At 39.5% G+C, this 23,207-nt stretch overlaps 1 protein-coding gene across 5 annotated transcripts in view; it reads right to left on the bottom strand.

The window, feature by feature from the left end:
* The window catches only part of DZIP3 (DAZ interacting zinc finger protein 3), a 167,832-nt gene that overhangs the window by 95,596 nt on the left and 49,029 nt on the right, over nucleotides 1-23,207 (bottom strand). For all 5 annotated transcript variants that reach the window (XM_070406151.1, XM_070406149.1, XM_070406152.1 and 2 more), the window contains 6 exons: nucleotides 9,819-9,895; nucleotides 7,566-8,183; nucleotides 5,415-5,447; nucleotides 4,635-4,804; nucleotides 3,782-3,826; nucleotides 305-330 (listed from right to left, as the gene is read on the bottom strand). In XM_070406151.1, coding sequence (XP_070262252.1) covers nucleotides 305-330; nucleotides 3,782-3,826; nucleotides 4,635-4,804; nucleotides 5,415-5,447; nucleotides 7,566-8,183; nucleotides 9,819-9,895 — 969 coding nt within the window. The remainder of the gene's footprint in view (nucleotides 1-304; nucleotides 331-3,781; nucleotides 3,827-4,634; nucleotides 4,805-5,414; nucleotides 5,448-7,565; nucleotides 8,184-9,818; nucleotides 9,896-23,207) is intronic.

The following is a 23,207-nucleotide window of genomic DNA, read 5'->3' as shown; positions in this document are numbered from 1 at the left end:
CAATAAAATGTATTTAATTAAAAAAAAAAAAAGATTTTATGCTGGACCCAAATTAGTTCTCAAGTCAAGCTGTTAGCAATGGATGACTCCTGAGTAGCCTCATAGAAAAATGATAAGAGATTCTATTCTACCAAAGTAAATGATGTTGATTTTTTTCACTTTCTGTAAATGGTGACAACTTATTAAGGAACTGTCCTTTCTTCTCTTACTGAGAACACTTCCCAAGGCAAGGCTGTGTCATACTGGCAAAGCACATTTTGAAATTACTAAGAAACATTTAAAAATTAAATAAACTAATACTTACACTTGTTCTTCTTTTGATTCCTTATTCTGAAAAACAACATCAAGAATTAGTAATTTATATCAACCATGTCAATACAGAAGAGTGATCTGACTACATTTAAGTCAGTATTTCTCAAACATTTTTGACCACAACCATTCTAAGAAATATATTTTACCTAATGATGTAAATGCACTTAATTGTCTTTACACATAATTAAAAAACAAATATAAGTTCCATGAAGTAAACCTCATCCATATTATGTGTGTTGTGAACTGCATATTTGTATTCCCTCCCCAAATTCACACATTGAAACGCTAACCCCTGATGAGATTGTAACTGGAAGTAGGCCCATTGGGAGGTAATTAGGTTAAAATGAGGTAGTGGAGTCCTCATAATGGAATTAGTGCACTTATGAAAAGAGATCAGAGAGCTACTCTTTTTTTCTCTCCGTCATGTGTTCACAGAACAAGAAGATAGCTGTCTGCAAACTAAGAGGGCCCTCACCAGACACCAAATCTGCTGGCACCTTGATCTTGGACTCCAGCACTGTGAGAAACAAATTTTTAAGCCACCCAGTCTATCAAAGCTTATTTTAGCAGTCCAACCTGACTAAAACAACAGATGATGAACTCTGGAAACTTTTTTATTCCTACCTATTCTATTTCCTTTTTAAAAATGGTAGTTGTGACCCACTAAATTGATTTTGTAATCTACTACTAAGTAATGAAACACACTTGAAAATCCTTGATTCAGATATTGGAAGTTAAGTATTGGGTCTGAATTTATATCTTGGGAAAGGGTAAACTGAATTCTCATTTAGAAAATTATATACTAAATACAAGAATTCTTGAAAATCAACATGTAAAAAAAGCAGATTTATATATTAAAAAATCTTGAAAAAAGAAATATTAGGGAAATCACAATTGGGAGGACATGTAAAAAAGCCCTCAATCTTATGTTCATTAAAATAGAACTATGAAAGCAACATACTATGTAAGTATTGATGATACTTAACACATGTTAAATTAAGTATAATTACTCACGTATTACCTTTAAGAGTATTAATTACTCTTACATAAGTTACACTACTGATTTCTACAACCTCTTGTTTACAAGAAACTTCAGTCTCTTTACCTAGAGATTCCATAATGTACTTACAAATCTGTTTGTTTTTTCTGTCTGTATACCAAGAGGGTTTTTGCATTTCAGTGTCTGATCAATGTCTGGTGGCAGTTTGATTCTACAATTAAGAATTATGGGCCCTGGCCGGCGTGGCTCAGTGATTAGAACATCAGCCTGCAAACCCAAAAGTCACGGGATCGATTCTGGTCAAGGGCATGTACCTGGATGGCAGGCTCTCTGTCCCTATTGGGGCACATGTGGGAGGCAATCAATTGATGTGGCTCTTTCACATCAATGTATCTCTCTCTCCTCTCTCCCCCTCTCACTCTCCTTTCCACTCTCTAAAATCAATGGAAAAAATATCCTCGGTTGAGGATTAACAAAATAAAACAAAACAACATAAAAAGAATTATGAACACCTTTGGTTCCAGTGTACCTGAATAACTGAGTTGAAAAGACTTTTGGTTGTTCATAGTGAACATACCTAGTTATAGTGTATTAGCTCTATATAGTATATTAACTTTATTCTAATGCATGTATCAGTCTGTCTTCTTCACTTCTTTAGAGAGGACATTCAATTTGAAAGCCTCAGTTTACTGTATTTCCTGCCATGTTTCTTTTATCTCGAAACTTCATCACAAAGCCTTCTATTCTTCTGCCATCTTCTTTACCTTTCTTTTCTATTCCTAACTCTCAACTCCTTTGGTGGGGGGTGGGAGTAAGAGCAAGAATAAGGGTAGTTAATATTCTTCATGGAAGAATAATATATAAGTAAATAACACTCAAATTAAGCCCAAAAAGATATTTACAATTTGAACATATTAAAAACTAAATACTAAATTTCTAACTGAAGAAAAGGAGTATAAAAAGTAGCTACAAAGTCTCTGTACATACTAGTTAGAAGTTATCTATACTGTAACCTCCATTTGCTACACTTATTTTACTTTGTTATCACATTATTTTTAGGACTTGAACTATCACTAGGTAGAAATGTTGCAAAACAAATAATTAACAAAATACACTATTTCATGCATACGGGCTTTGTCATCACTCTGTTAACACAAGCAAATTTATATATGCTGGAATTTTTCATGAGGAAAACTCATGATTAGAGAATTGGAATGACTTAATTTTTATGAGTGTTTGCTGATACTACAAGTAGACAATTCTTTGCACTTAAAATAAAAGCAATTGAGTGTATAAATAGGACTTTTATATATCAAATGATGATATGCCAAAATTCAGCATTTTTAGGCCCTTAAAATTTAGATAAAAGATTTAAGATCTCTCTTCTAATGTCCAAAATGTATCTTAATAAAATTATCTTATGTTCAAAGAATCTCAACTTCTTTAAAATATGTATGTATATATATATATTTATTTTTTATTTTTATCAAGATGGAGAGGGAGAGAGCAAGAGAAGCATAAATCTGAGAGTTGAATATCAACTGGCTGCCTCTTGCACACCCCCTACTTGAATAGAGCCTAAAACCTGGGTATGTGCCCTGACCTGGAATGGAACCAGCAACCTTTTGGTGCCCAAGATGACACCCAACCAATTGAGCCACACCAGCCAGGGCTCAACTTCTTTGGGAAAAAACTTAGGATGTTAAAAAAAAAAAACACTAAAAAACCCCACAGGAATTCCTAGATAGATGCTGACATATATAAAGACATTTAAAATATTACTACAGTATAAATTTTTGAATGGTGTTCACATTTATTTCCAGGTGTATTTATTCCCTATTTAATTTTAATTTGAAAATAAAGTATGAATTTTTAAAAAAAATTTCCCCAAAATGACTCTTGGCTTTTCCTTGTAATTTTACAAGCAATTAAAAAAACTTCTTCCTAAAACTGTGCAATAGTAACCTGTTCGTTTTTCAATTGGCTAAAACAAAGAAAAGGCATGAAAGAAGTTTTATTACATTTGTACCATTTTAGCACATTATTGCATTGTTGGCAGATTATTAAACACAAAAAGAAATCAAGATTTTCTAAGGTTTTAAAAAATGCTTCTGAACATATCAGTAGAAATATGATGAAAAGCCATTTTTAAAACACTGAGCAGACATTTTAAAAATGAGAGTGGTATGCAGAAATTAAAGGAATTTCTAATTCCTTTAATTTATATTTAAATGTATAAATTATGATTTAGGGAAGTAAAATAGGCACACTGTAAGTTTAAGTCATTCAGGATCTAACACAGATAGACTTTTTTATAATCATATATTCAATAAGCTACTGACAATTTAAGTCATTTGTACTATATGTCTACTTAGAATAATTATATAAGTTCTAACAGTGAGTCCATATATTACACAAGTTGTTCATAATTTGACATCCCTCTATTATAATGCTAATATAGTCTCTTACCTTTTTACTTTTAGTCTTTTTCTTTTTCATTAGTTTACTCTTAACCTGATAGGTAAGAAATAAATCATTTATTTAATATGAAATCAAACTGCACAATGAGGTTTTTTTTTTAAATAAATTTCCTCTAAATGCTGAAATCTTTTATCTTCTAATATTATAGGTCATATTTTCTTTCTAGATTCTATGGAAGTTTTTCATTTTCACCACAGTCTTCTGCTCTTAAAATAAAAGCACTGATGCATAATGGAACAACAAACAACGTCAGTGAGTAGGCCATTGAATAAAACTCACAAGTCCTCACTTCCACACATGCATGCATAAGTAATGAAGGAGGAAGGCACTTTTAAGAAGTCAAAAAATTCAGGTCCATAAGATAAAAAATTAAGCCTAAGAAGAATTTAGTGACTGTGTAAAAACTGGTGCCTCTTTTCTATAAAGAAATACAGAATTCCAACCTGGATGATTTTAAATCTACCTCTGTGCAAATGGTGTTGAAATATCCCTGTTTTTCCTCCATTCTCTCTCCTTCTATTCCCCATGATGCTTTCCTCTACTCTCTATTAACCTCTCACATCCACTCCCATCAATCAGAATAAAGAAACATATTCACAAGTCTAGCATAATGCCTGACACATAATAAATGTCCAATAAATGTTGGTGAAATGAATGGTTAAGGCACGAAATATTATGGAATAAAGTACTAGAGAAAAAAACCATTACATATTAAGTTTTGTGTGAACACTATTAAATATAAACTAAGAGTGTCTTGGACTCTTCAAATATAGCACATGCAACAAACTAAAGGCTCTGATTATAAAGTTCTTCTTATTCAAATATTAATAAGAGCTTATACTTCCTGGAGATCCTTAATAGATTCTGTTGAAGATTCACTAGGTATTGATGCACCATCTTTATTCATTTCTGCTAACTGTATCTCAGGGTTTGATTTCACATCTATATTATACTCCATGAGAAGTGGACTTAGTTCTTCTTCCTCATTTTGTAATTCTTCTATGTCAATATCTAAATATTAAAGACAAAACACTCAATATTTGAATGCATACAATTTCAGCTTCTATCATTATTATAAATATATACCGCCAAAACACCACTCCAGAAGTAGAAATAGAAGACATCTTATTTTGTTGAATTACTAGACGAAAATAAAATGCCTATTTATCAATGACCACATAATAGGTACATATACTAGCCTGAACCCAAATGCGAAGATACTTTATATTAAAAAAATAAAGCACGAAAAAAATGAAAATTAAAAAATTAACAACTCACTATCCAGCAAAAAAGATAAAAGCTACATAAGCTGAAAAGTAGCACGTATGAACAAGTAGAGCAAGCAGTTATGCATGTTTGCCTGTTGAAGTGTCCTGTGTATCAAAAAGTTAAAATACTATGCTTGGGTAAACCTCGCGGCACTAGCACTAAGACCAAAGCAGAGTAAAAAGGCTCAAACTAGATTCAGCTGACCAGAAGTAATTTGAACATATGATTTTCCAAGGCTATAACAATGACAGTTGGTCATATAGTTTATCTGACCAAGTAAGACCCTTACAATGATCCCTTAACTTTCCCAAATTGAAAAGTCACTTAAGCATTTTGTTTATAACACACTTACGTTGACTGCCGGTTATTGACTGTAGAGCAAGTCCTATGATAAAGAAAACATTTAGATGTATAATTGTAAATGCAACCAAAAAATATATGACTGGGACTAAGAAAGACCAGATTTTTATACTGCACCATGTTATTTTACAACTAACTGTAAAAATAATCAGCTTCACTCATGAATCTAGTTTAAAACAAGGCATGACCTTTAGATTATAACATAAAAGTTATAAACCCATGATTAGAAAAAGTAAACAAAATTTTTGACAGTTCTTGATATATAATGCCTAGATTACAAGCACTTTAAACCAAGCAGCAAATTGTTATAATATATAAAGTCTAAGGTCATGAAGTCAAACTTCCATGGAAAGTTTGAGCCTTTTTAGCAATATTAATTATCCTGACCAGCACTCTATTCTCCTTGCACATCCTATATAATAAAACCCTAATATGCAAACCAACCGAAAGGTAGAATGACCAGTCGCTATGACATGCACTGACCACCAAGGGGCAGACACTCAACACAGGAGCTGTCCCCTAGTGGTCAGTGCGTTCCCACAGGGGAAGCGCCGCTCAGCCATAAGTCGGGCTCATGGCTGGCGAGTTCAGCAGTGGTGGCAGGAGCCTCTCCCGCCTCCGCTGCAGGCAGGCAGTAAGGAGTGAGAGGTCCCAGACTGCAAGAGGGATCCCAGACTGTGAGAGGGCACAGGCCTGGCTGAGAGATGCCCCCACCCTGCCCCAGTGCACAAAATTTCGTGCACCACGCCTCTAGTTAATATTATATCAGGCTCTAGATATTGAATAGTACATTAAAAAAAAGACACTGTCATAGAAGTTTAGTGTGGGCAAAGGATATTAATCAAATAATCAGATACACAAGTGAAAACTGCAACTGTTACTATAACAACTACTAGGAAAGAGTTATATAAGATGCTACGAAAGTCTCTATTAAAGGGACTTGACCAATAAGTTCTTCAGACTACCTGAGAATTCTTGAAATGCCTTGAATTTTTTTAGTGCTCAAAGTACTTTCTCAGATATTGGCTTTATTCTCATGAGTTTTTGTTGTTTAAAATCTTAACAGAGTAAATATATATTTTAAAAGCCTGTAATTTATAAGTCAAGAGTCCTTGCCTAACTTTCTTAAAAAAAACCTTGGCATTCTCTTCTTTTATGCTCAAAGCAAGCTCTTAAGGTTAAGTAGAAAACACAAGGGTATCCCAGAGCCTTAAAGGAATGGGATAGGGACCTAGCAATCTTCTCTGAAACAAATCTGGACCTATTCAACAATTATTAGAAACTTTGGAAGTTGTACATTTAAATAGCATCAGCGTAGTTATCAATTAGTTGCTCACTAGGTAGTATGACTAATAACTTGGGGTCAGGAGAAGTAATTTAGAACAGAACAAGGGTTTCGGTGATGCTGACATGCCTTGAACTCCGCTTGTTGAAACTGAGAGGCTATCTTGATACGTGGGAGAGGTCTGAAGTTTTTTCCGTATCAACATAGTGCCTGGGAATGGCCCTACTTACCTTTGATACTTGCATAAATGTTATCTTTTTTTAATTACCCATGGCCACTAGGTAGGTGCCAACTACATAAACATCAAGAATTTGCTGAAAAGGAGAAACACACACTCATGACGTCTAAAAGGGTACTTTGAAACACACAGTACCAGTATTTCATGGTTTTAGGCATCCTTAATTTTGTAGAATAAAACTCTTCTACTTAAAAATCTTCAGCAATTCCTTCCTGATAATACAAACCCCTCAACATGGTAAGAGAAATCCTCTTGAATGTATTCTCTCTACGAATGCTCCCCTACTTTAAGACCAAACTTTTAGTTCCCTGCATATGTTTCTATATCTTTGTTCTTGATTCCTTCTGAAACATTCTTCTCCATCTTCTTCACTTGGCTAACATTCACATGTGATGTGGGAATTCCTTAAATATTCTATTCTCCAGAAAGTTCTTTTGGACTCTCTTAAGCAAGATTTTCCAAAGTATTCTGGATCATCTCTAGCACTATAATTTCTATTAGCTTCTTGAAGAGTCTATTCTCTCAAGAGTTCACTGAATCTCCTTCCCTTAGCACTGTGTCTGACACATAGCAGACACTAAATGAAGGTTTACTGGCTGAAGTAAGTAATTATTTTGTACCTTGTTGATAGCAGGATAACATCCTCTGGATGATATCTGGTACTGGTATACCTAGGTAGATGGACAGCTGATGGTAATCAAGGGAGATATTCTCAATGGGATTCTCCTTCACTTTGTCAATATCCTCTTGCTTCATTCCAAGGCGCAGAAGAGTATCAGAAACTTTTTTCCAAATTGAATTGAATTGTGACTCAGTGAGACCATTCATCAAAATCTCACTAAGGAGGAGATCCCTGTATTTGCACAGTCTCAGGATGTCTGCAGACTTAGAGCAATCAGAAGATGGTGGTTCCATATTCCAGCCATTTTTAGGTGCAGGGAATACATGCAAATGTTTTATGAGAGCTAATAGGAGGTATAAGTCAAATTGTTTGGACTGTGGTAGCTTCTTCTTTGGGGGATAAAGCAGATGCCATGCTCCACCCAAAGGGTGATTAGTCCAAAGATGTTTGTAGTAGGGTTCCAGCAGTTTCTTGTGAATAAGGAGCTCTTTTTTCAAAAGAGGGGGTGGCAGAGCCTCATCAAATATTTTCCGGACAATGTCAGTACCAGAAATAATAATTATATGAAGCAGATGATAGAAATAATTATAATCAAGTTTGAAGATAGGCATTTCATCTGAAAATGAATTTTGAGAAGTCAAAACATTCCACATTAATGCTATTTTCCTATGTGGTCTTCTGTATTACATCTTATTAGCTCCTTCCTATAGGACAGAGACTAGCACAAAAGAATGAAGTAAAGTACAGTGCTTTGCCATAGCCAGTACTCAATATGCATGCTGCTATCTATCTAGCTGTCAGAAATTCAAAGAAAAATATTATATCCCCAAGCAAAAGTAATCACAAAAAATGATCACCACAGAAGCCTTTCAACAACTCAGGGTTTTGTTCAAGCAAATAAACTTTGGCAACCAAATAGCATAAAAGTATTCTGAAGATTGTCAAGAATGATGACTGCCAGTGTTTAATTATACTTTACTCAGGCGATTATATTTTATCTTAATTAGCACTGCCCAAGAGAACTTATGAAAATGTTTTAGATTTGCACTGTCCACTAGCCACTGAACACTGAAAATGCTGCTTGTCTGACAAAGAAACTGATTTTAAAATTTTATCTAATTTTAATTAACTTAAACTCAAATAGCCACATATGGCTACTGGCTCCACAACACAGAACTATATCAAAAGATTTAAAGTGATATAATGCCTTAAACAAAGTGTAGACCATGAACCAGCAGCATCAGCATCCATATGGGAGCCTGTTAGTAAAGGAAACTCTTAGGCTGCACCCCAGAGCAACTGAACTGGCTACCTAACATTTTAACAAAATCACCAGATGATGTAAATAGCTATTAAAGTCTGAGACACTTATGTAATAAATCTCATGTTCTTATGCTCTAAAAACAGAGTAATGATTAAGTGGGTATTTCATCAATGAAATGGAGTAAGGCATGAGACTTAACTGTTCAGTATTTTTCTGGTTTGGTAGCACTTCCAATGAAGAAAATTAAACTGAGATGAATTAGAAAGTAGTAAGAATGTTGTAAATGATGGCATATTTGTTGTATTAATGTAAAATTATATTTATCATAAAATGCAGCTTTATTATTTTATCCTGTGTTTCAGAGAATTTTAAATGAATATTCTTGCTTGATATACTTGACATACACTGTGAAGGCAAGCAAGGTTACAAAGCAAATGACCCAGGGAGATTTCTGTGGTTTGCCAAATAATGCTGGGATCAGGGACGACCATTCCCCCTAGCAAGACGGAATGCCACCACATTATTCTTCTATGGGACCAGGACCCTAAGGTTTCCATGTGCTGAGTAGCTGGCATTTCCTAGCACATATTCCTAAACAGCTAGTAACTGAGTTTAGACTACTTGGTCTTGAAAAATGTTCATTCCTTCCATTTGCTCTGTTAAAAGGGAATGCAACAAGGGAGGATTGGTAGAGAATCTGCTGAAGCCCAATATCATTGTGAAGTCACAGCTATGCACTAGATTAGCAAAGCTCTCTATAGAATACCAAGGTACTGTGAGACCCATACAACTGCTGATCTTTCTGTCCATAAATTCTAACCTATATCAAGTAATGCTTGCTAGTGTAAATGCTTGCCAATGAATGACAAACACATGGCTGTTAATGGCATGATACACATGGTTGTTAAGGGCATGATACTCTGTACAGAGTAAGTAAAAAATTTTAACACACTTTTCAATAGAAGGCATATAAAAATAAAATAATACCTTTTGTGCTAAATTTTAAATTGATCTTCGGTCTTATATCAGTATCAGTTCTTTTCAGAGACATCAACTTTTTATAACTGCAAGTGGAAAAAAATTGTTACAGTCAGTATCAAAGTAAGACAAGATTTCTGGTACCAGCATGGCTAAGTATTTTCTACTCTTTCTCCTGGAAATAATTTAAAATAAAAATGAATGAACAAACAAAAACCACCAACAATGAAAACTCAATATTGTCATTTCCATTGGAATTAAGAGGCAAATAGAATTTCTAGATTTCATATCTAAAAAATTAACACAACTAGCTTATTTGCAAAAATGCTATATAGTAGTGGGAAAAAAGAAATCTTTGCATTGTAAAAAAACAAGCAAAACTAAAACTCTTCCCAGGTCTTCCCAAACCACAGAATCATCTTACCAATAATTATTCTAAGAAAATTCAATTCATTTACTGACAAATAATTTTAAAAAGAGAGAAAGAAACTGGCATAACAGCAACACAGATAATTAGAAAAAAATTAAGGGAAAAGTAGCAAGATTTGTTAAACAGACTAAACACTAAGCAAATGTTGTCATAACACAGATAGCAAATCCAGATAAAGATGGTACAAAAAGAAAACTGTGAATCAATTTCTCTTAGGAACATAGAGCAGAAATCCAATAAACATTAGAAAACTGAATCCAGTGATAAGATTCTCTCCTTAACTAAACTCTAGTAAGTCTCCTCTGAGCTCTTTTCCAGGTAGGCCCCATGCTTGTCCATGTCCTAAAGAGCTCAAATTTAACAAGAATCACCTAAGCCAGCAACCTCAACCAATAGCAGAGGACAGTCAACAGCTTACCTGAACACAAAGCTCAGCCTGCAGCCTTGCCAAACTTTAGGGCACAGCTTGCAGTCCTACCTGATCTCAGAGCACAGCCTGACGATCCATCTGATGAAGCCTGGCCTATAGCCCCACCTGAATGTGAAGTCCAGAAGGTGGTACCATCTGGTCAGGGAGCACAGCCTGAGGCCCCACCCAACGAGAGCAATACAGAGCATAGCCTACAGCAGTGATGGCGAACCTTTTGAGCTTGGCGTGTCAGCATTTTGAAAAACCCTAACTTAACTCTGGTGCCATGTCATATATAGAAATTTTTTGATATTTGCAACCATAGTAAAACAAAGATTTATATTTTTGATATTTATTTTATATATTTAAATGCCATTTAACAAAGAAAAATCAACCCAAAACATGAGTTCACATATCACCTCTGACACGCGTGTCATAGGTTCGCCATCACTGGCCTACAGCCTGATCCAGTCCCACTGGTGGCAATGCTCTGCCAAGGGTCAAAGCCTGTGAACCTGCCTGACCAGAGGTGATTACAGAGCATAGCTAGAGGCCTTACCTAACTGTAGAAAATAGCCACTGGCCCCACCTGACCAGGGAGCCCACCCAGCAGTCCCACTTGAACATGGAGCCCAGCTACAAGCCCCACCCAACCATGAAGCTCAGCCAGCAGCACCCCACTCCCAACCTCGAAGCAGCTGAGGCTTCGCATAACTAGAGAACACAATAGGAATCTCACTTCCCTTTAGACCAGCCGTGGGCAAACTACGGCCCGCTGGCCGGATCCGGCCCGTTTAAAATGAATAAAACTAAAAAAAAAGACCGTACCCTTTTATGTAATGATGTTTACTTTGAATTTATATTAGTTCACACAAACACTCCATCCATGCTTTTGTTCCGGCCCTCCGGTCCAGTTTAAGAACCCATTGTGGCCCTCAAGTCAAAAAGTTTGCCCACCCCAGCTTTAGACACTACCAGGTGACTCATTCAGTGTCCTACTAAGCTGAGCTGACTCGTGAAGGTCTTTCCCTGCCAAAACAAAGTCTGCAAGAGGAAACCACATACTCAAATGTGCAGATACCTGCACATGGACACAAAGATCATGAAGAATCAGATAATATGACATTGCCAAAAGTAATTCTAATAAGTGACTGTAAAAAATGGAGATTTGAACTATCTGACAAAGAATTCAGAATAATCCTTTCAAAGAAGTTCAGTGAATTACAAAAGCATACAGAAAACTAAACAAAATTAGGAAAATAATACACAAACAAAATTAGAAGTTCAGCAGAGAAACAGAAACCATTAAAAAACAACAACAAAACATCCAGAAATCCTAGAGCTGAAGAATCACTGAATGAAATGAAGAAATTAATAGAAAGCTTCAACAACAGACTCAAAAAGGAGAAGAACCAGTGAACTCAAAGGCAGATCATTTGAAATTACCTAGTCAGAGAAAAAAGAACAGAGAATGAAAAAGAGTGAAAATAACTTATAGAACTTATGGGACAAAAGATCCAATGTATATGGAAATCCCAAAAGAAGAGAAAGAGAAAGGAGCAGAAAGTCTTTTTTTTTTCTTCTTAACTAGGTACTTTCATATATTTAAAAAACTATTATTTATGTAAATATTTATTGCTTATGTACAGTTTATTTTTTCAAAATTATCTTTATAGTTAAAAGTATTACAGATGTCCCCTGTTCCCCCCATTGACCCACTTCACCTTTCTGCCCCCTCCCCCAGGCCTTCAATGCTATGTTCATGGGTTATACAAATATGATATAAGTTCTATGGTTAATCTCTCCCTGCACCCCCTTTTCTCCTTCCCCTATTCCCTCTGAGATTGTCCCTTTACCAAACTTGGGGTAAGAAATAAATATTCAGATTTATGAGGCTCAAGAGCTTTAAATGGGTTGCAGTCAAAAGGTACTACACTGAGACACATTATAATTAAATTTACAAACATCGTAGATAAAAATAGAACTTTGAAAGAGCAAAAGAAAAGCAACATTGCCTTGACATTGGACTGGCAATAATTTTTTGGATTTGACACCAAAAGCATAAGCAACAAAAGGAAAAACAAACAAGTAGGAACTACATCAAATTTAAAAGCTTCTGTACAGCAAAAGAAACAATCAACAAAATTAAATGGCAACCTACTTACTGAATGGGAGAAAATATCTGCAAATCATTTATCTGATTAGGGGTTAATATCCAAAATATGTAAGGAACACATACAGCTCAATAGCAAAAGAACAAATATTGTAATTTTAAAAATCAGTATAGGACTTGACTAAATATTTTTCCAAATAAGATATAAAATAGCCAATAAGTCCATGAAAAAGGTGCTTAATATAACCAATCATCAAGAAAAATGCAAATGGAGCTTGTGAGTTGGTGAACAAACATGTGGAGGTGCACAGAGAATGCTGCTTCGAGAGCTTGGCAGCCCCGTGCCCTTTCCCCAGGCCTTGATCTACACGTCTCCTCCATCTGGCTGTTCCTGAGTTACATCTTTTTATAATACGCCGGTGATCTAAGAACCAAGATGGCGGCTTAGGTAAACACCGGAGATTGCTGCCTCGCACAACCTCTTCAAAAATACAACTAAAAGACGGAACGGACATCACCCAGAACTACAGGAAGGCTGGCTGAGTGGAAATTCCACAACTAGAAGGAAAGAGAAAAGCATACCTAGTCTCAGAGGAGGCGCAGTGCGGAAGTGAAATACTAAGGTGTGGAGGTGCGCGTGGAGCGGGCTGTTGGCTGAGGGCGCGGTTGTCTGTTTCAATCCGGAGGGAGTCTCAGGCTCTGAGCTCCAGATCCGGGAGAGTCTCTAGGGACCCAGACTCATACGGGAGAAGCGGGACTGTCTGGCATCGGTCGGAACTCGAGGGCAGCTTTCTCTCCGAGGTTTGCAGTGGTTGCTGGGACACTGAGAAGCAGAGCCTCTGGGGACAGACTGAGAGCAGCCATAACTGCTCATTCTGCCCGCCCTGTTGATCCTGTGCGACCGCCCTGCCCAAGCCCTGAGCAGAGCCATGTGCGCCGGATAGCCTCAGGCAAAGGCCAGATTAGCATCTCCCTAGAGGACAGAAGTTCTCCCACTGCAGACACAGCTAATTCTCACAGCCAGTTGGCCTGGAGGTCAAATTCCCACCAGTATTACCTACAACAATAAAGCCTTAACTACAACAAGACTGCGCACAAAGACCACTAGAGGGTGCACTAAGAAAGCATAAAAAATGCGGAGACAAAGAAACAGGACACAAGTGTCAGAAATGGAGAATATAGAGTTCAAAACCACACTTTTAAGGTCTCTCAAGAACTGTCTAGAAGCTGCCGATAAATTTAGTAAGGCCCTCGAAAAGACTGGTGAGACCGCCGATAAATATAGTGAGATCCTCAAGAAATCTAATGAGACCATCGATGTTGTGATAAAGAACCAACTAGAAATTAAGCATACACTGACTAAAATAAAGAATATTATACAGACTCCCAACAGCAGACCAGAGGAGCGCAAGAATCAAGTCAAAGATTTGAAATGCGAGGAAGCAAAAAACACCCAACCGGAAAAGCAAAATGAAAAAAGAATCCGAAAATATGAAGAGAGTGTAAGGAGCCTCTGGGACAGCTTCAAGCGTACCAACATCAGAATTATAGGGGTGCCAGAAGATGAGAGAGAGCAAGATATTGAAAACCTATTTGAAGAAACAATGACAGAAAACTCCCCCTCCCTGGTGAAAGAAATAGACTTCCAAGTCCAGGAAGCGCAGAGAACCCCAAACAAAAGGAATCCAAAGAGGACCACACCAAGACACATCATAATTAAAATGCCAAGAGCAAAAGACAAAGAGAGAATCTTAAAAGCAGCAAGAGAAAGAAACTCAGTTACCTACAAGGGAATACCTATACGACTGTCACCTGATTTCTCAACAGAAACTTTGCAGGCCAGAAGGGAGTGGCAAGAAATATTCAAAGTGATGAATACCAAGAACCTACAACCAAGAGTACTTTATCCAGCAAAGCTATCATTCAGAATTGAAGGTCAGATAAAGAGCTTCACAGATAAGGAAAAGCTAAAGGAGTTCATCACCACCAAACCAGTATTATATGAAATGCTGAAAGGTATCCTTTAAGAAGAGGAAGAAGAAGAAAAAGGTAAAGATACAAATTATGAACAACAAATATGCATCTATCAACAAGTGAATCTAAGAATCAAGTGAATAAATAATCTGATGAACAGAATGAACTGGTGATTATAATAGAATCAGGGACATAGAAAGGGAATGGACTATTCTTGGGGGGGAAAGGGGTGTGGGAGATGCGGGAAGAGACTGGACAAAAATCGTGCACCTATGGATGAGGACAGTGGGTGGGGAGTGAGGGTGGAGGGTGGGGTGGGAATTGGGAGGAGGGGAGTTATGGGGGAAAAAAGAGGAACAAATGTAATAATCTGAACAATAAAGATTTAATTTAAAAAAAAAGAAAAATGCAAATAAAACTACAAGAATATATTACCTCAAACCTATTAAGAAAAAAGATAATAAGTGCTGGCCAGGACATTGAGAAAAAGGAACCCTGTGCACTGTTGGTGAGAATGTAAATTGACAGAGCCATTGGATGAAAGAGTATGGAAATTCCTCAAGAAATTAAAACAAAACTGATCCAGCAATGCCACTTCTGGGTATATATTATATAGGCAAAGAAAACAAAATCTCATTTTGAACGATAACTACATCCCCATGTTCACTGCCATATTATTTACAGTAACCAAAACATGGAAGCAGCCCAAGTGTTTATCAACGGACTAATAAAGAAAATGTTGGACACGCACGCATGCACGCACACATGCATATACATATACACTGGAATACTATTCATCCATAAGAAAGAGGGAAATCCTGCTATTTGCAACAACATGGATTAACCCAGAGGGCACTGTGCTAAGTGAAATAAGCTAGATAGATAAATACTGTATGATTTCACTTACATGAGGGTGCTAAAAAAAAAAAAAAAAAAGCTCACAGAAACATAGAGGAGACTGGTGATTGGTAGAGCAGTGCAGGGCAAAGAGATAAAGGAGTCAAAGGATATAAACTGGGGATCCAATGTACAGCAAGGTGAACATAATTACAATAATGTATTGTATACTTGACAGTGGCTAAGGAAGTAAATATTAAAAGTTCTCAACACAAACAATGTTAATTTTGTGAGATAATGGAAGTGATAACTAACTTTATTGTGGAAACTGTTTCATAGTAAGTACATATATCAGATCATCATGTTGTACACAATGTCATATGTCAGCTATAGCTTAGTAAAGCTAGAAAAAGAAAACAGCAGCAATATGAAGAAAGTAAACAGATCATGACCAACTGTTATGTATCCAGGAATATAAGATTAATTCAACATTTAAAAATAATATAATTCAGCACATTAACAGATTAAAGAAGAAAAACATATAATTACAGGAATGCATGCAGAATAGCATTAATTCAATTCCATTAATAAGAAATTTTTTTGGAAAAAAGCAGGAAGAGAAAAGAATTTCTTCAATTTGAAAAAGGGCATCTATAAAACAATCTACAGCTAACAACATACTAAATGGTGAAAAACTGAAGGGTTCTTCCTAAGATCTGGAAAAGACAAACATGTCTGCTCTTACCACTCATATTTAACACTATACCAGGGGACATAGCCAGAGCAATAAAAAAATAATAAGAAAGTACATATAGATTAGAAAAAAAGGAAAGTTATCTTTATGCACAGATGACATGAACATCTATATAAAACCTAAAACAATCTACATAAGGTTACTGGAACTATTAACTCTCAACTCACAGGATACAAGAGGTTAATATACACAAATAAATTCCATATAATACAAAAATAGACATTGAAATTTTAAAAAAATTACTTGCAAAAGCATAGAAAATCCAATCTACACTAATAAAAGACAAACATGCAAATTGACTATACCTTCACTATGCCTTAAGCCACGCCCACCAGCCAATCAGAGCGACTATAAGCAAATTAACCCAACCAAGGTGACGGCTGGCAGCCACAGAGCTGGAGCAAGCAGGAGGCTTGGTTGCCCCAATGATGGAGGAACCCAAGCTTCCCTGCCAGCTGTTGCCTTCTCTCAAGGCAACAAAGTTTCAATTATAGAAGGTAAAGAAACCCCAGATACCTGCTTCCAGTCGCCATGGCCACGGAGCTGGAGCAAATTAAAAATAACACAAAATAGGAAAGGCTGGGAGCTTTGGTCGCCGGGGGGCTTGGTCAGTCTGAAAACAGCCACCAGCCCCTCACCCAGGTTGGCCAGGCTCCCCAGTGGGGACCCACACCCTGAAGGGGGTGTGGGCAGCTTGAAAACAGCCATCAGCCCCTCACCCAGGATGGCCAAACCCCCATGGGGTGAGGGTCCCCACTGGGGGGCTTGACCAGCCTACAAACAGCCATCAGCCTCTCACCCAGGCTGGCCAGGCACCCCAGCGGGATCCCCACCCTGATCCAGGACACCATTCAGGGCAAACCAGTTGGCCCCCACCCGTGCACCAGGCCTCTATCCTATATAAAAGGATAATATGCAAATTAACGCTAAGAGAAGAATGACTGGGATTGACTGGTCACTATGACACACACTGACCACCAGGGGGAAGATGCTCAATGCAGAAGCTGCTCCCTGGTGGTCAGTGCGCTCCCACAGAGGAAGCTCTGCTCAGCCACAGCCAGGCTGGTGGCTGCCAGCACAGCGGTGGTGGCGGGAGCCTCTCCTGCCTCCTCAGCAGCACTAAGGATGTCTGACTGCAGCTTAGGTCTGCTCCCTGCTGGCAAGTGGACATCCCCCAAGGGCTGCCGGGCTGCCAGAGGAATTTCTGACTGCCAGCTTGGACCCGATCACCCAGGGAGCAGCCTAAGCCAGCAGGTGGACATCCCCCGGGGGTCCCAGACTGTAAGAGGGCATAGGCCGGGCTGCAGGACCCACCCCCCCCAGTGCCCAAATTTTTGTGCAGCGGGCCTCTAGTCTACACTAATAAAAGAGAAACATGCAAATGGATGTCACTATGCTATGCCCACCAGCTAATCGGATGAGTATACAAATTAACCCAACAAAGATGGCAGTTAATTTGCATATGCAGGCACAGAGCAAAGACTGAAGGCTCAGACTGAAGACTGAAGACTGAAGGTTCCAGCCAGAGTGAAGAGTGAAGACTGAAGAGTGAAGACTGAAGACTGAAGGTTCCAGCTGGAGTGAAGAGTGAAGACTGAAGACTGAAGACTTAAGACTGAAGAGGCTTGGCTTCTCCGCTGCAGCTGCAGCGGAGAAGAAAAGCCTCGCTGGGGCCACAGTGGAGAAGCCAAGCCTCGCTGCAGCCAGACCAAAGGCCTGGGTCCCGGGTGCTGGAGGAAAACTGGTTCCGGCAGCCAGGGGAAGGAAGGCCTATTGCACGAATCTCTTCATGCGACAGGCCTCTAGTATATATATATGTAATCCAACAAAATATTATCAGAATATACACAGAAAACTAAATAAAATAAGAATATACACACCCCTTACTTGGTATCAAGCCCATAACCCAAGTATGTGCCCTGAGTAGGAATTGAGCTATGACCTCCTGGTTCATAGCTTAATGCTCAACCACTGAACCATACAGGCCAGGCTAAATGTTTATTTTTAAACAGTGAATTTCACTGTATATAAATTATAGCTTGAAAAACCTGATCTATAAAAAACTTCAGTGTTTAAAAATGCATTTATGCCCTAACCAGTTTGCCTCAGTGGATAGAGCGTCAGCCTGCAGACTGAGAGGTCCGGGTTCGATTCTGGTCAAGGGCATGTACCTTGGTTGCGGGCACATCCCCAGTGGGAGGTGTGCAAGAAGCAGCTGATTGATGTTTCTCTCTTACTGATGTTTCTAACTCCCTATCCCTCTCTCTTCCTCTCTGTAAAAAATCAATAAAATATATATTTTCAAATGCATTTATAAGGAAATATCCATACTATTCTTTATAAATGTACTAATTATAACTGCATTTTTAAAAACTGAAGTTTTTTATAGGTCAGGTTTTTTTAAGCTATCCTATACTATATAATAAAAGGATAACATGCAAATAGACCAAACGCTGGAACAACTGAATCCTAACCACTAGACCACCAGGGAGGTTAAACGCTGGAACAACTGAATAACCGGGCGCTATGACGTGCACTGACCACCAGGGGGCACGTGCAGAACATGGTGGTTGTCGGCATCAGGCGGCAGAGAGCGGAACATGGCAGGCATCAGCTGCGGTGGGATGGTGGAGCAGGTGAGCCGGTCCACAGACCACAGTGGGGCGCCAGTCGCTGTCATGGGGGTGAGCCTCTGGTGGTTACTGAAAATTCTTTGCTCCTGTGCATTGCAGTCCTAGTGATGGCACCCAGCACTGGCCCTGATCGCTCGGCACTGTCAGTGGGTGCGAGCAGCAGCTGCCAGCCCCAATCACCCCTCAGGGCTTCTTCACCTCTCCCTGCACCTGAGGGGCGATCAGGGCCAGTAGCCGCCTCTCGCACCTGCTGCCAGCAACAGCCCCACTCACACCACTGCTGGCACCGGAGCTGCCACTCACACCCACTGCCACCGCCGGCCCCACTCGCACCCACAGCCTGTATGTGGCGCTGGTCCTGATTGCTTGGCACTGTCAGCAGGTGCGAGCAGCAGCTGCTGGCCCCGAACGCCCCTGAGGGCTTCTCCACCTCCCCCAGGCGATCAGGGCAGCAGCACCACTCGCACCCACTGCTGGCAATGGCCCCAATCGCTCCACGCCGTCACAGGGTGCAAGCTGGGCTAGCACCGTCAGTGTGTGGGAACAGCAGCCACGGGAGCAGGGCTGCCGGCAGACAGGGAACCAGGGCCCCAGCGGGAGAGACCAGGCGGGGGCACAGAGGATGGGCCAAGACCTGCCCCTGTGCCCACCGCAGCCTCGTGGCCCTCAGTTCCTTTTGAGGTGCACGAATTCGTGCACTGGGCCCCTAGTAGTTTAAATAAACAAAAGGTGAGGGTAACAGTTACCTAGGGAAAAGAGAAGTTGGGGGAAAATGGTAGATTGAGTGCTTCTGGAGTGCTGGCAAAATTCTATTTGTTGCCTTGGATGGGGCCATATGCCACAAAAGTGCTCACTTTATAATTATTTATTAAATTGTGCTTTTATATTTTGTGAGCTTTTCTTTATATTTTAATAACAATAAAGCATTTTAAAGCATAAAAAATGACCAAACATTTTGTCATTCATTCATAAAACCCATTGTAATAGCTTTTACGCTATCTAATAAAGAGGGAATACGCTAATTGACTGTCACACCCTTGCAAGATGGCAGCGCCTACAGCCAATAAAGAGGGAATATGCTAACTGACTACCACACCCTCAAAGATGGTGGCACCCACAGCCACAAAATGACAGTGCCCAATCCCCTCAGCCCCACTGGGGCAGCAGGCAGGCATCTGTCTCTGGAGTCCCTCAGTCCTCTCAGTCACCCAGCTGCCCAGGACCAGCCCAAAGCATAGGCAAGCCTTGAATGGCAGCTGCCCAGCCAATGCCCGAGGCACAGGTAAGCCTCGAATGGCCGCCCAAGGCTCAGGTAACCAGGCCTCGCCAAGGCTTGCGCTGCCGGCAGTGGCAGAAGCAGAGGTGTGATAGGGGCATCACCTTCCCCTGATAGCCGGGTCACCTCCCACCTTGGAGGGCTCCTGGAATATGAGAGGGGGCAGGCCGGGCTGAGGGACCACCCCCTCCAGTGCAAGAGTTTTCATGCACTGGGCCTCTAGTTAGTAATACAATCCAGTTATCAGAGGATTCTCCACAGAATACAATTATAAAACCCAGGCAAATTACAAAAACCAAGGCAGAGTGTAGAAGAAACAGATCAACTCTCATGGCGGAGTACACACTCAAAGGAAAGGACTACTAGTTTGTAAAAGAAGTTTTAAGTTCATCAATATTAGAACTTTTATTTTGGGGCTAAGTAAAACCTGGTGGAAAACAAAGTTCTCCTTGGTCAAAGGAACCAGAAAACTTCAGCCACAGAACCATGGCTGCTGAAGAGAGTGGGGAAAAATTTTCCTAAGGAAAAGAGTCAGAGAAGAGATCCCAAATTCTTTCTAACCACATTTCTGACTGATAATCTCCATCCACATCCTATACAAATAAGAGACAATCATGCAAATTGACCGTACTTTCACTATGCCTTAAGCCACACCAACCAGCCAATCAGAGCGACTATATGCAAGTTAACACAACCAAGATGGTGGCCAGCAGCCACGGAGCTAGAGTGAGCAGGAGGCTTGCTTGCTACAGTGATGGAGGAAGCCAAGCTTCCCCATCTGCCGCAGCCCGGCTCTGAGCTCCACTGAAAGCAACAAAGTTTCAATTATAGAAGGTAAATAAACCCCAGATAGCTGCTTTCAGCCAGCCATGGCCACGGAGCTGGAGTGAGCAGGAGCCGGCTCTGAGCTCCACTGAAAGCAACAAAGTTTTAATTATAGAAGGTAAATAAACCCCAGATACCTGCTTTCAGCCAGCTGTGGCCTCAGAGCTGGAGTGAGCAGGAGTGGGTTGCCCCTGGTGATGGAGGCAGCCAAGCTTTCCACAGGCCTCCGCTAAAGGCAACAAAGTTTCAATTATAGAAGGTAAATAAATCCCAGAATAAAAAAAAAAAAAAAGAAAGAAAAAAAGGGGAGGCTGGGAGCTTACATCACCAGGGTGCTTTGCCAGCCTGAAAACGGCCCTCAGCCCCTCACCCAGACTGGCCAGGCACCCAAGTGGGGACCCCCCCACCCTGAAAGGGGTGTGGCCAGCCTGTAAACTGCCATCAGCCCCTCACCCAGGCTGGCCAAACCTCCATGGGGTGAGGATCCCCACTGGGGTGGACATCCTCCAAGAGGTCCCACAATGCAAGAGGGCATAGGCCGGGCTGAGGAATCCCCTGAGTGCACAAATTTTTGTGCAACAGGCCTTTAGTGTATAGAATAAAGTCAAAGCAGCTCAGCTAAAGGCAAAGATCTGAATTGAGAGTGAATCAGCACCCAAGAAAAGGAGTTCATAATTCATATCCAAACAAGTAAACTGCCTGTTAAAACAAAAATAACATAGCCATTGCAAAATAATGGAATTCAGAATCTCTATATCTGAATATAGAGATTGTATATGCTATGTACCAGACATTATGCTATGTTTTGGGAATATAGCAGTAAGATAAAGTCCTTGCCTTCGTGGAGGTTACAGTTAAATGAAGAAGACAGGCAAGAAAGTATAATGAAATTAATAAATGTTTTTCGTTTTTTAAAAAATATATTTCATTAATTTTTTACAGAGAGGGAGAGAGATAGTCAGAATCATCGATGAGGGCCTAGCCGGCTTGGCTCAGTGGTTAGAGCATCAGCCTGTGGACTGAAGGGTCCCAGGTTCGATTCCGGCCAAGGGCACATGCCTGGGTTGCTGGCTCAATCCCCAGTGGAGGGTGTGCAGGAGGCAGCCAATCAATGATTCTCTCTCATCATTGATGCTTCTATCTCTCCTTCTCCCTTCCTCTCTGAAATCAATAAAGAAATATATATATATGTATGTATATGTATATATATACACATATATATGTATATATACACACACACACACACACACACATACATAAAAGAAACATGGATGAGAGAGAAACATCGATCAGCTGCCTCCTGCACACCTCCCACTGGGGATATGCCCGCAACCAAGGTATATGCCCTTGACCAGAATCAAACCTGGGACCCTTCAGTCCACAGGCCGATGCTCTATCCACTGAGCCAAACTGGTTAGGGTTTAATAAATGTTTTAATAGCAAGACCACATGGAATACAGGATAGGGACAGCTCAATATAATGTACATAAGGCTTTCCAGAAGCTTTCAGCCAAAGGAGTAGAGTATTCCAGGCAAGGCTTGGAGGTAAAATGGATAGCACAATCAAGAACTAAAAAAAGCCCAGTATAGTTGGTGTATATATGGTAAGAAAAGAATGACAAGAGATGACACTAAGGAAGTCAGCAGGGACCAAAGTGATTGAAGAGCCAAGATACAGAGTCTGAACATAATTAAGAGCATTTAGAAGCCTCTGAAAGATATTCAAGCAGGAAAGTGATATATTTCATTTTTCATTTTAGAAAAGTGCTCTCATGGCTCTGTAAATAGACTGAAGAAAGGAAAGAAATACAAATTTAGAAGATGTTTTCAGAATTTCAAGTGAGAAATAATACTTCATCTGGTTTAGTGGAAGAACAGAGGCAGAAGTAAGGAGACATTTACAATATATTTAAAAAGCTGAATTGACTGGACTTAAAAATGTTACAGAGCAGTATTGGGAAGAAAGATTATAAATCCAGTTGTAGTGATGCTGACCTAAAGATCTTTTTGAAACATAAAAGTAGTTATTTTCAGTGTCCAGGTAGATAAACCTACATTTTATGAGTGAGATCTATGCTGGAGATAAAGATATGGGTTTCATTAGCTCATAAACGATATCAATGCAATGTCCTTGGTAGATTGGAAAA

Source organism: Myotis yumanensis, unplaced genomic scaffold (genome assembly GCF_028538775.1).
Source record: "Myotis yumanensis isolate MYYU_CA2020_CCGP unplaced genomic scaffold, mMyoYum1.0.hap1 SCAF_2, whole genome shotgun sequence".
Classification (NCBI taxonomy): Eukaryota; Metazoa; Chordata; class Mammalia; order Chiroptera; family Vespertilionidae; genus Myotis; species Myotis yumanensis.
Note: the sequence above shows the minus strand (reverse complement) of the source record. Positions and strands in the feature narration are given on the sequence as shown.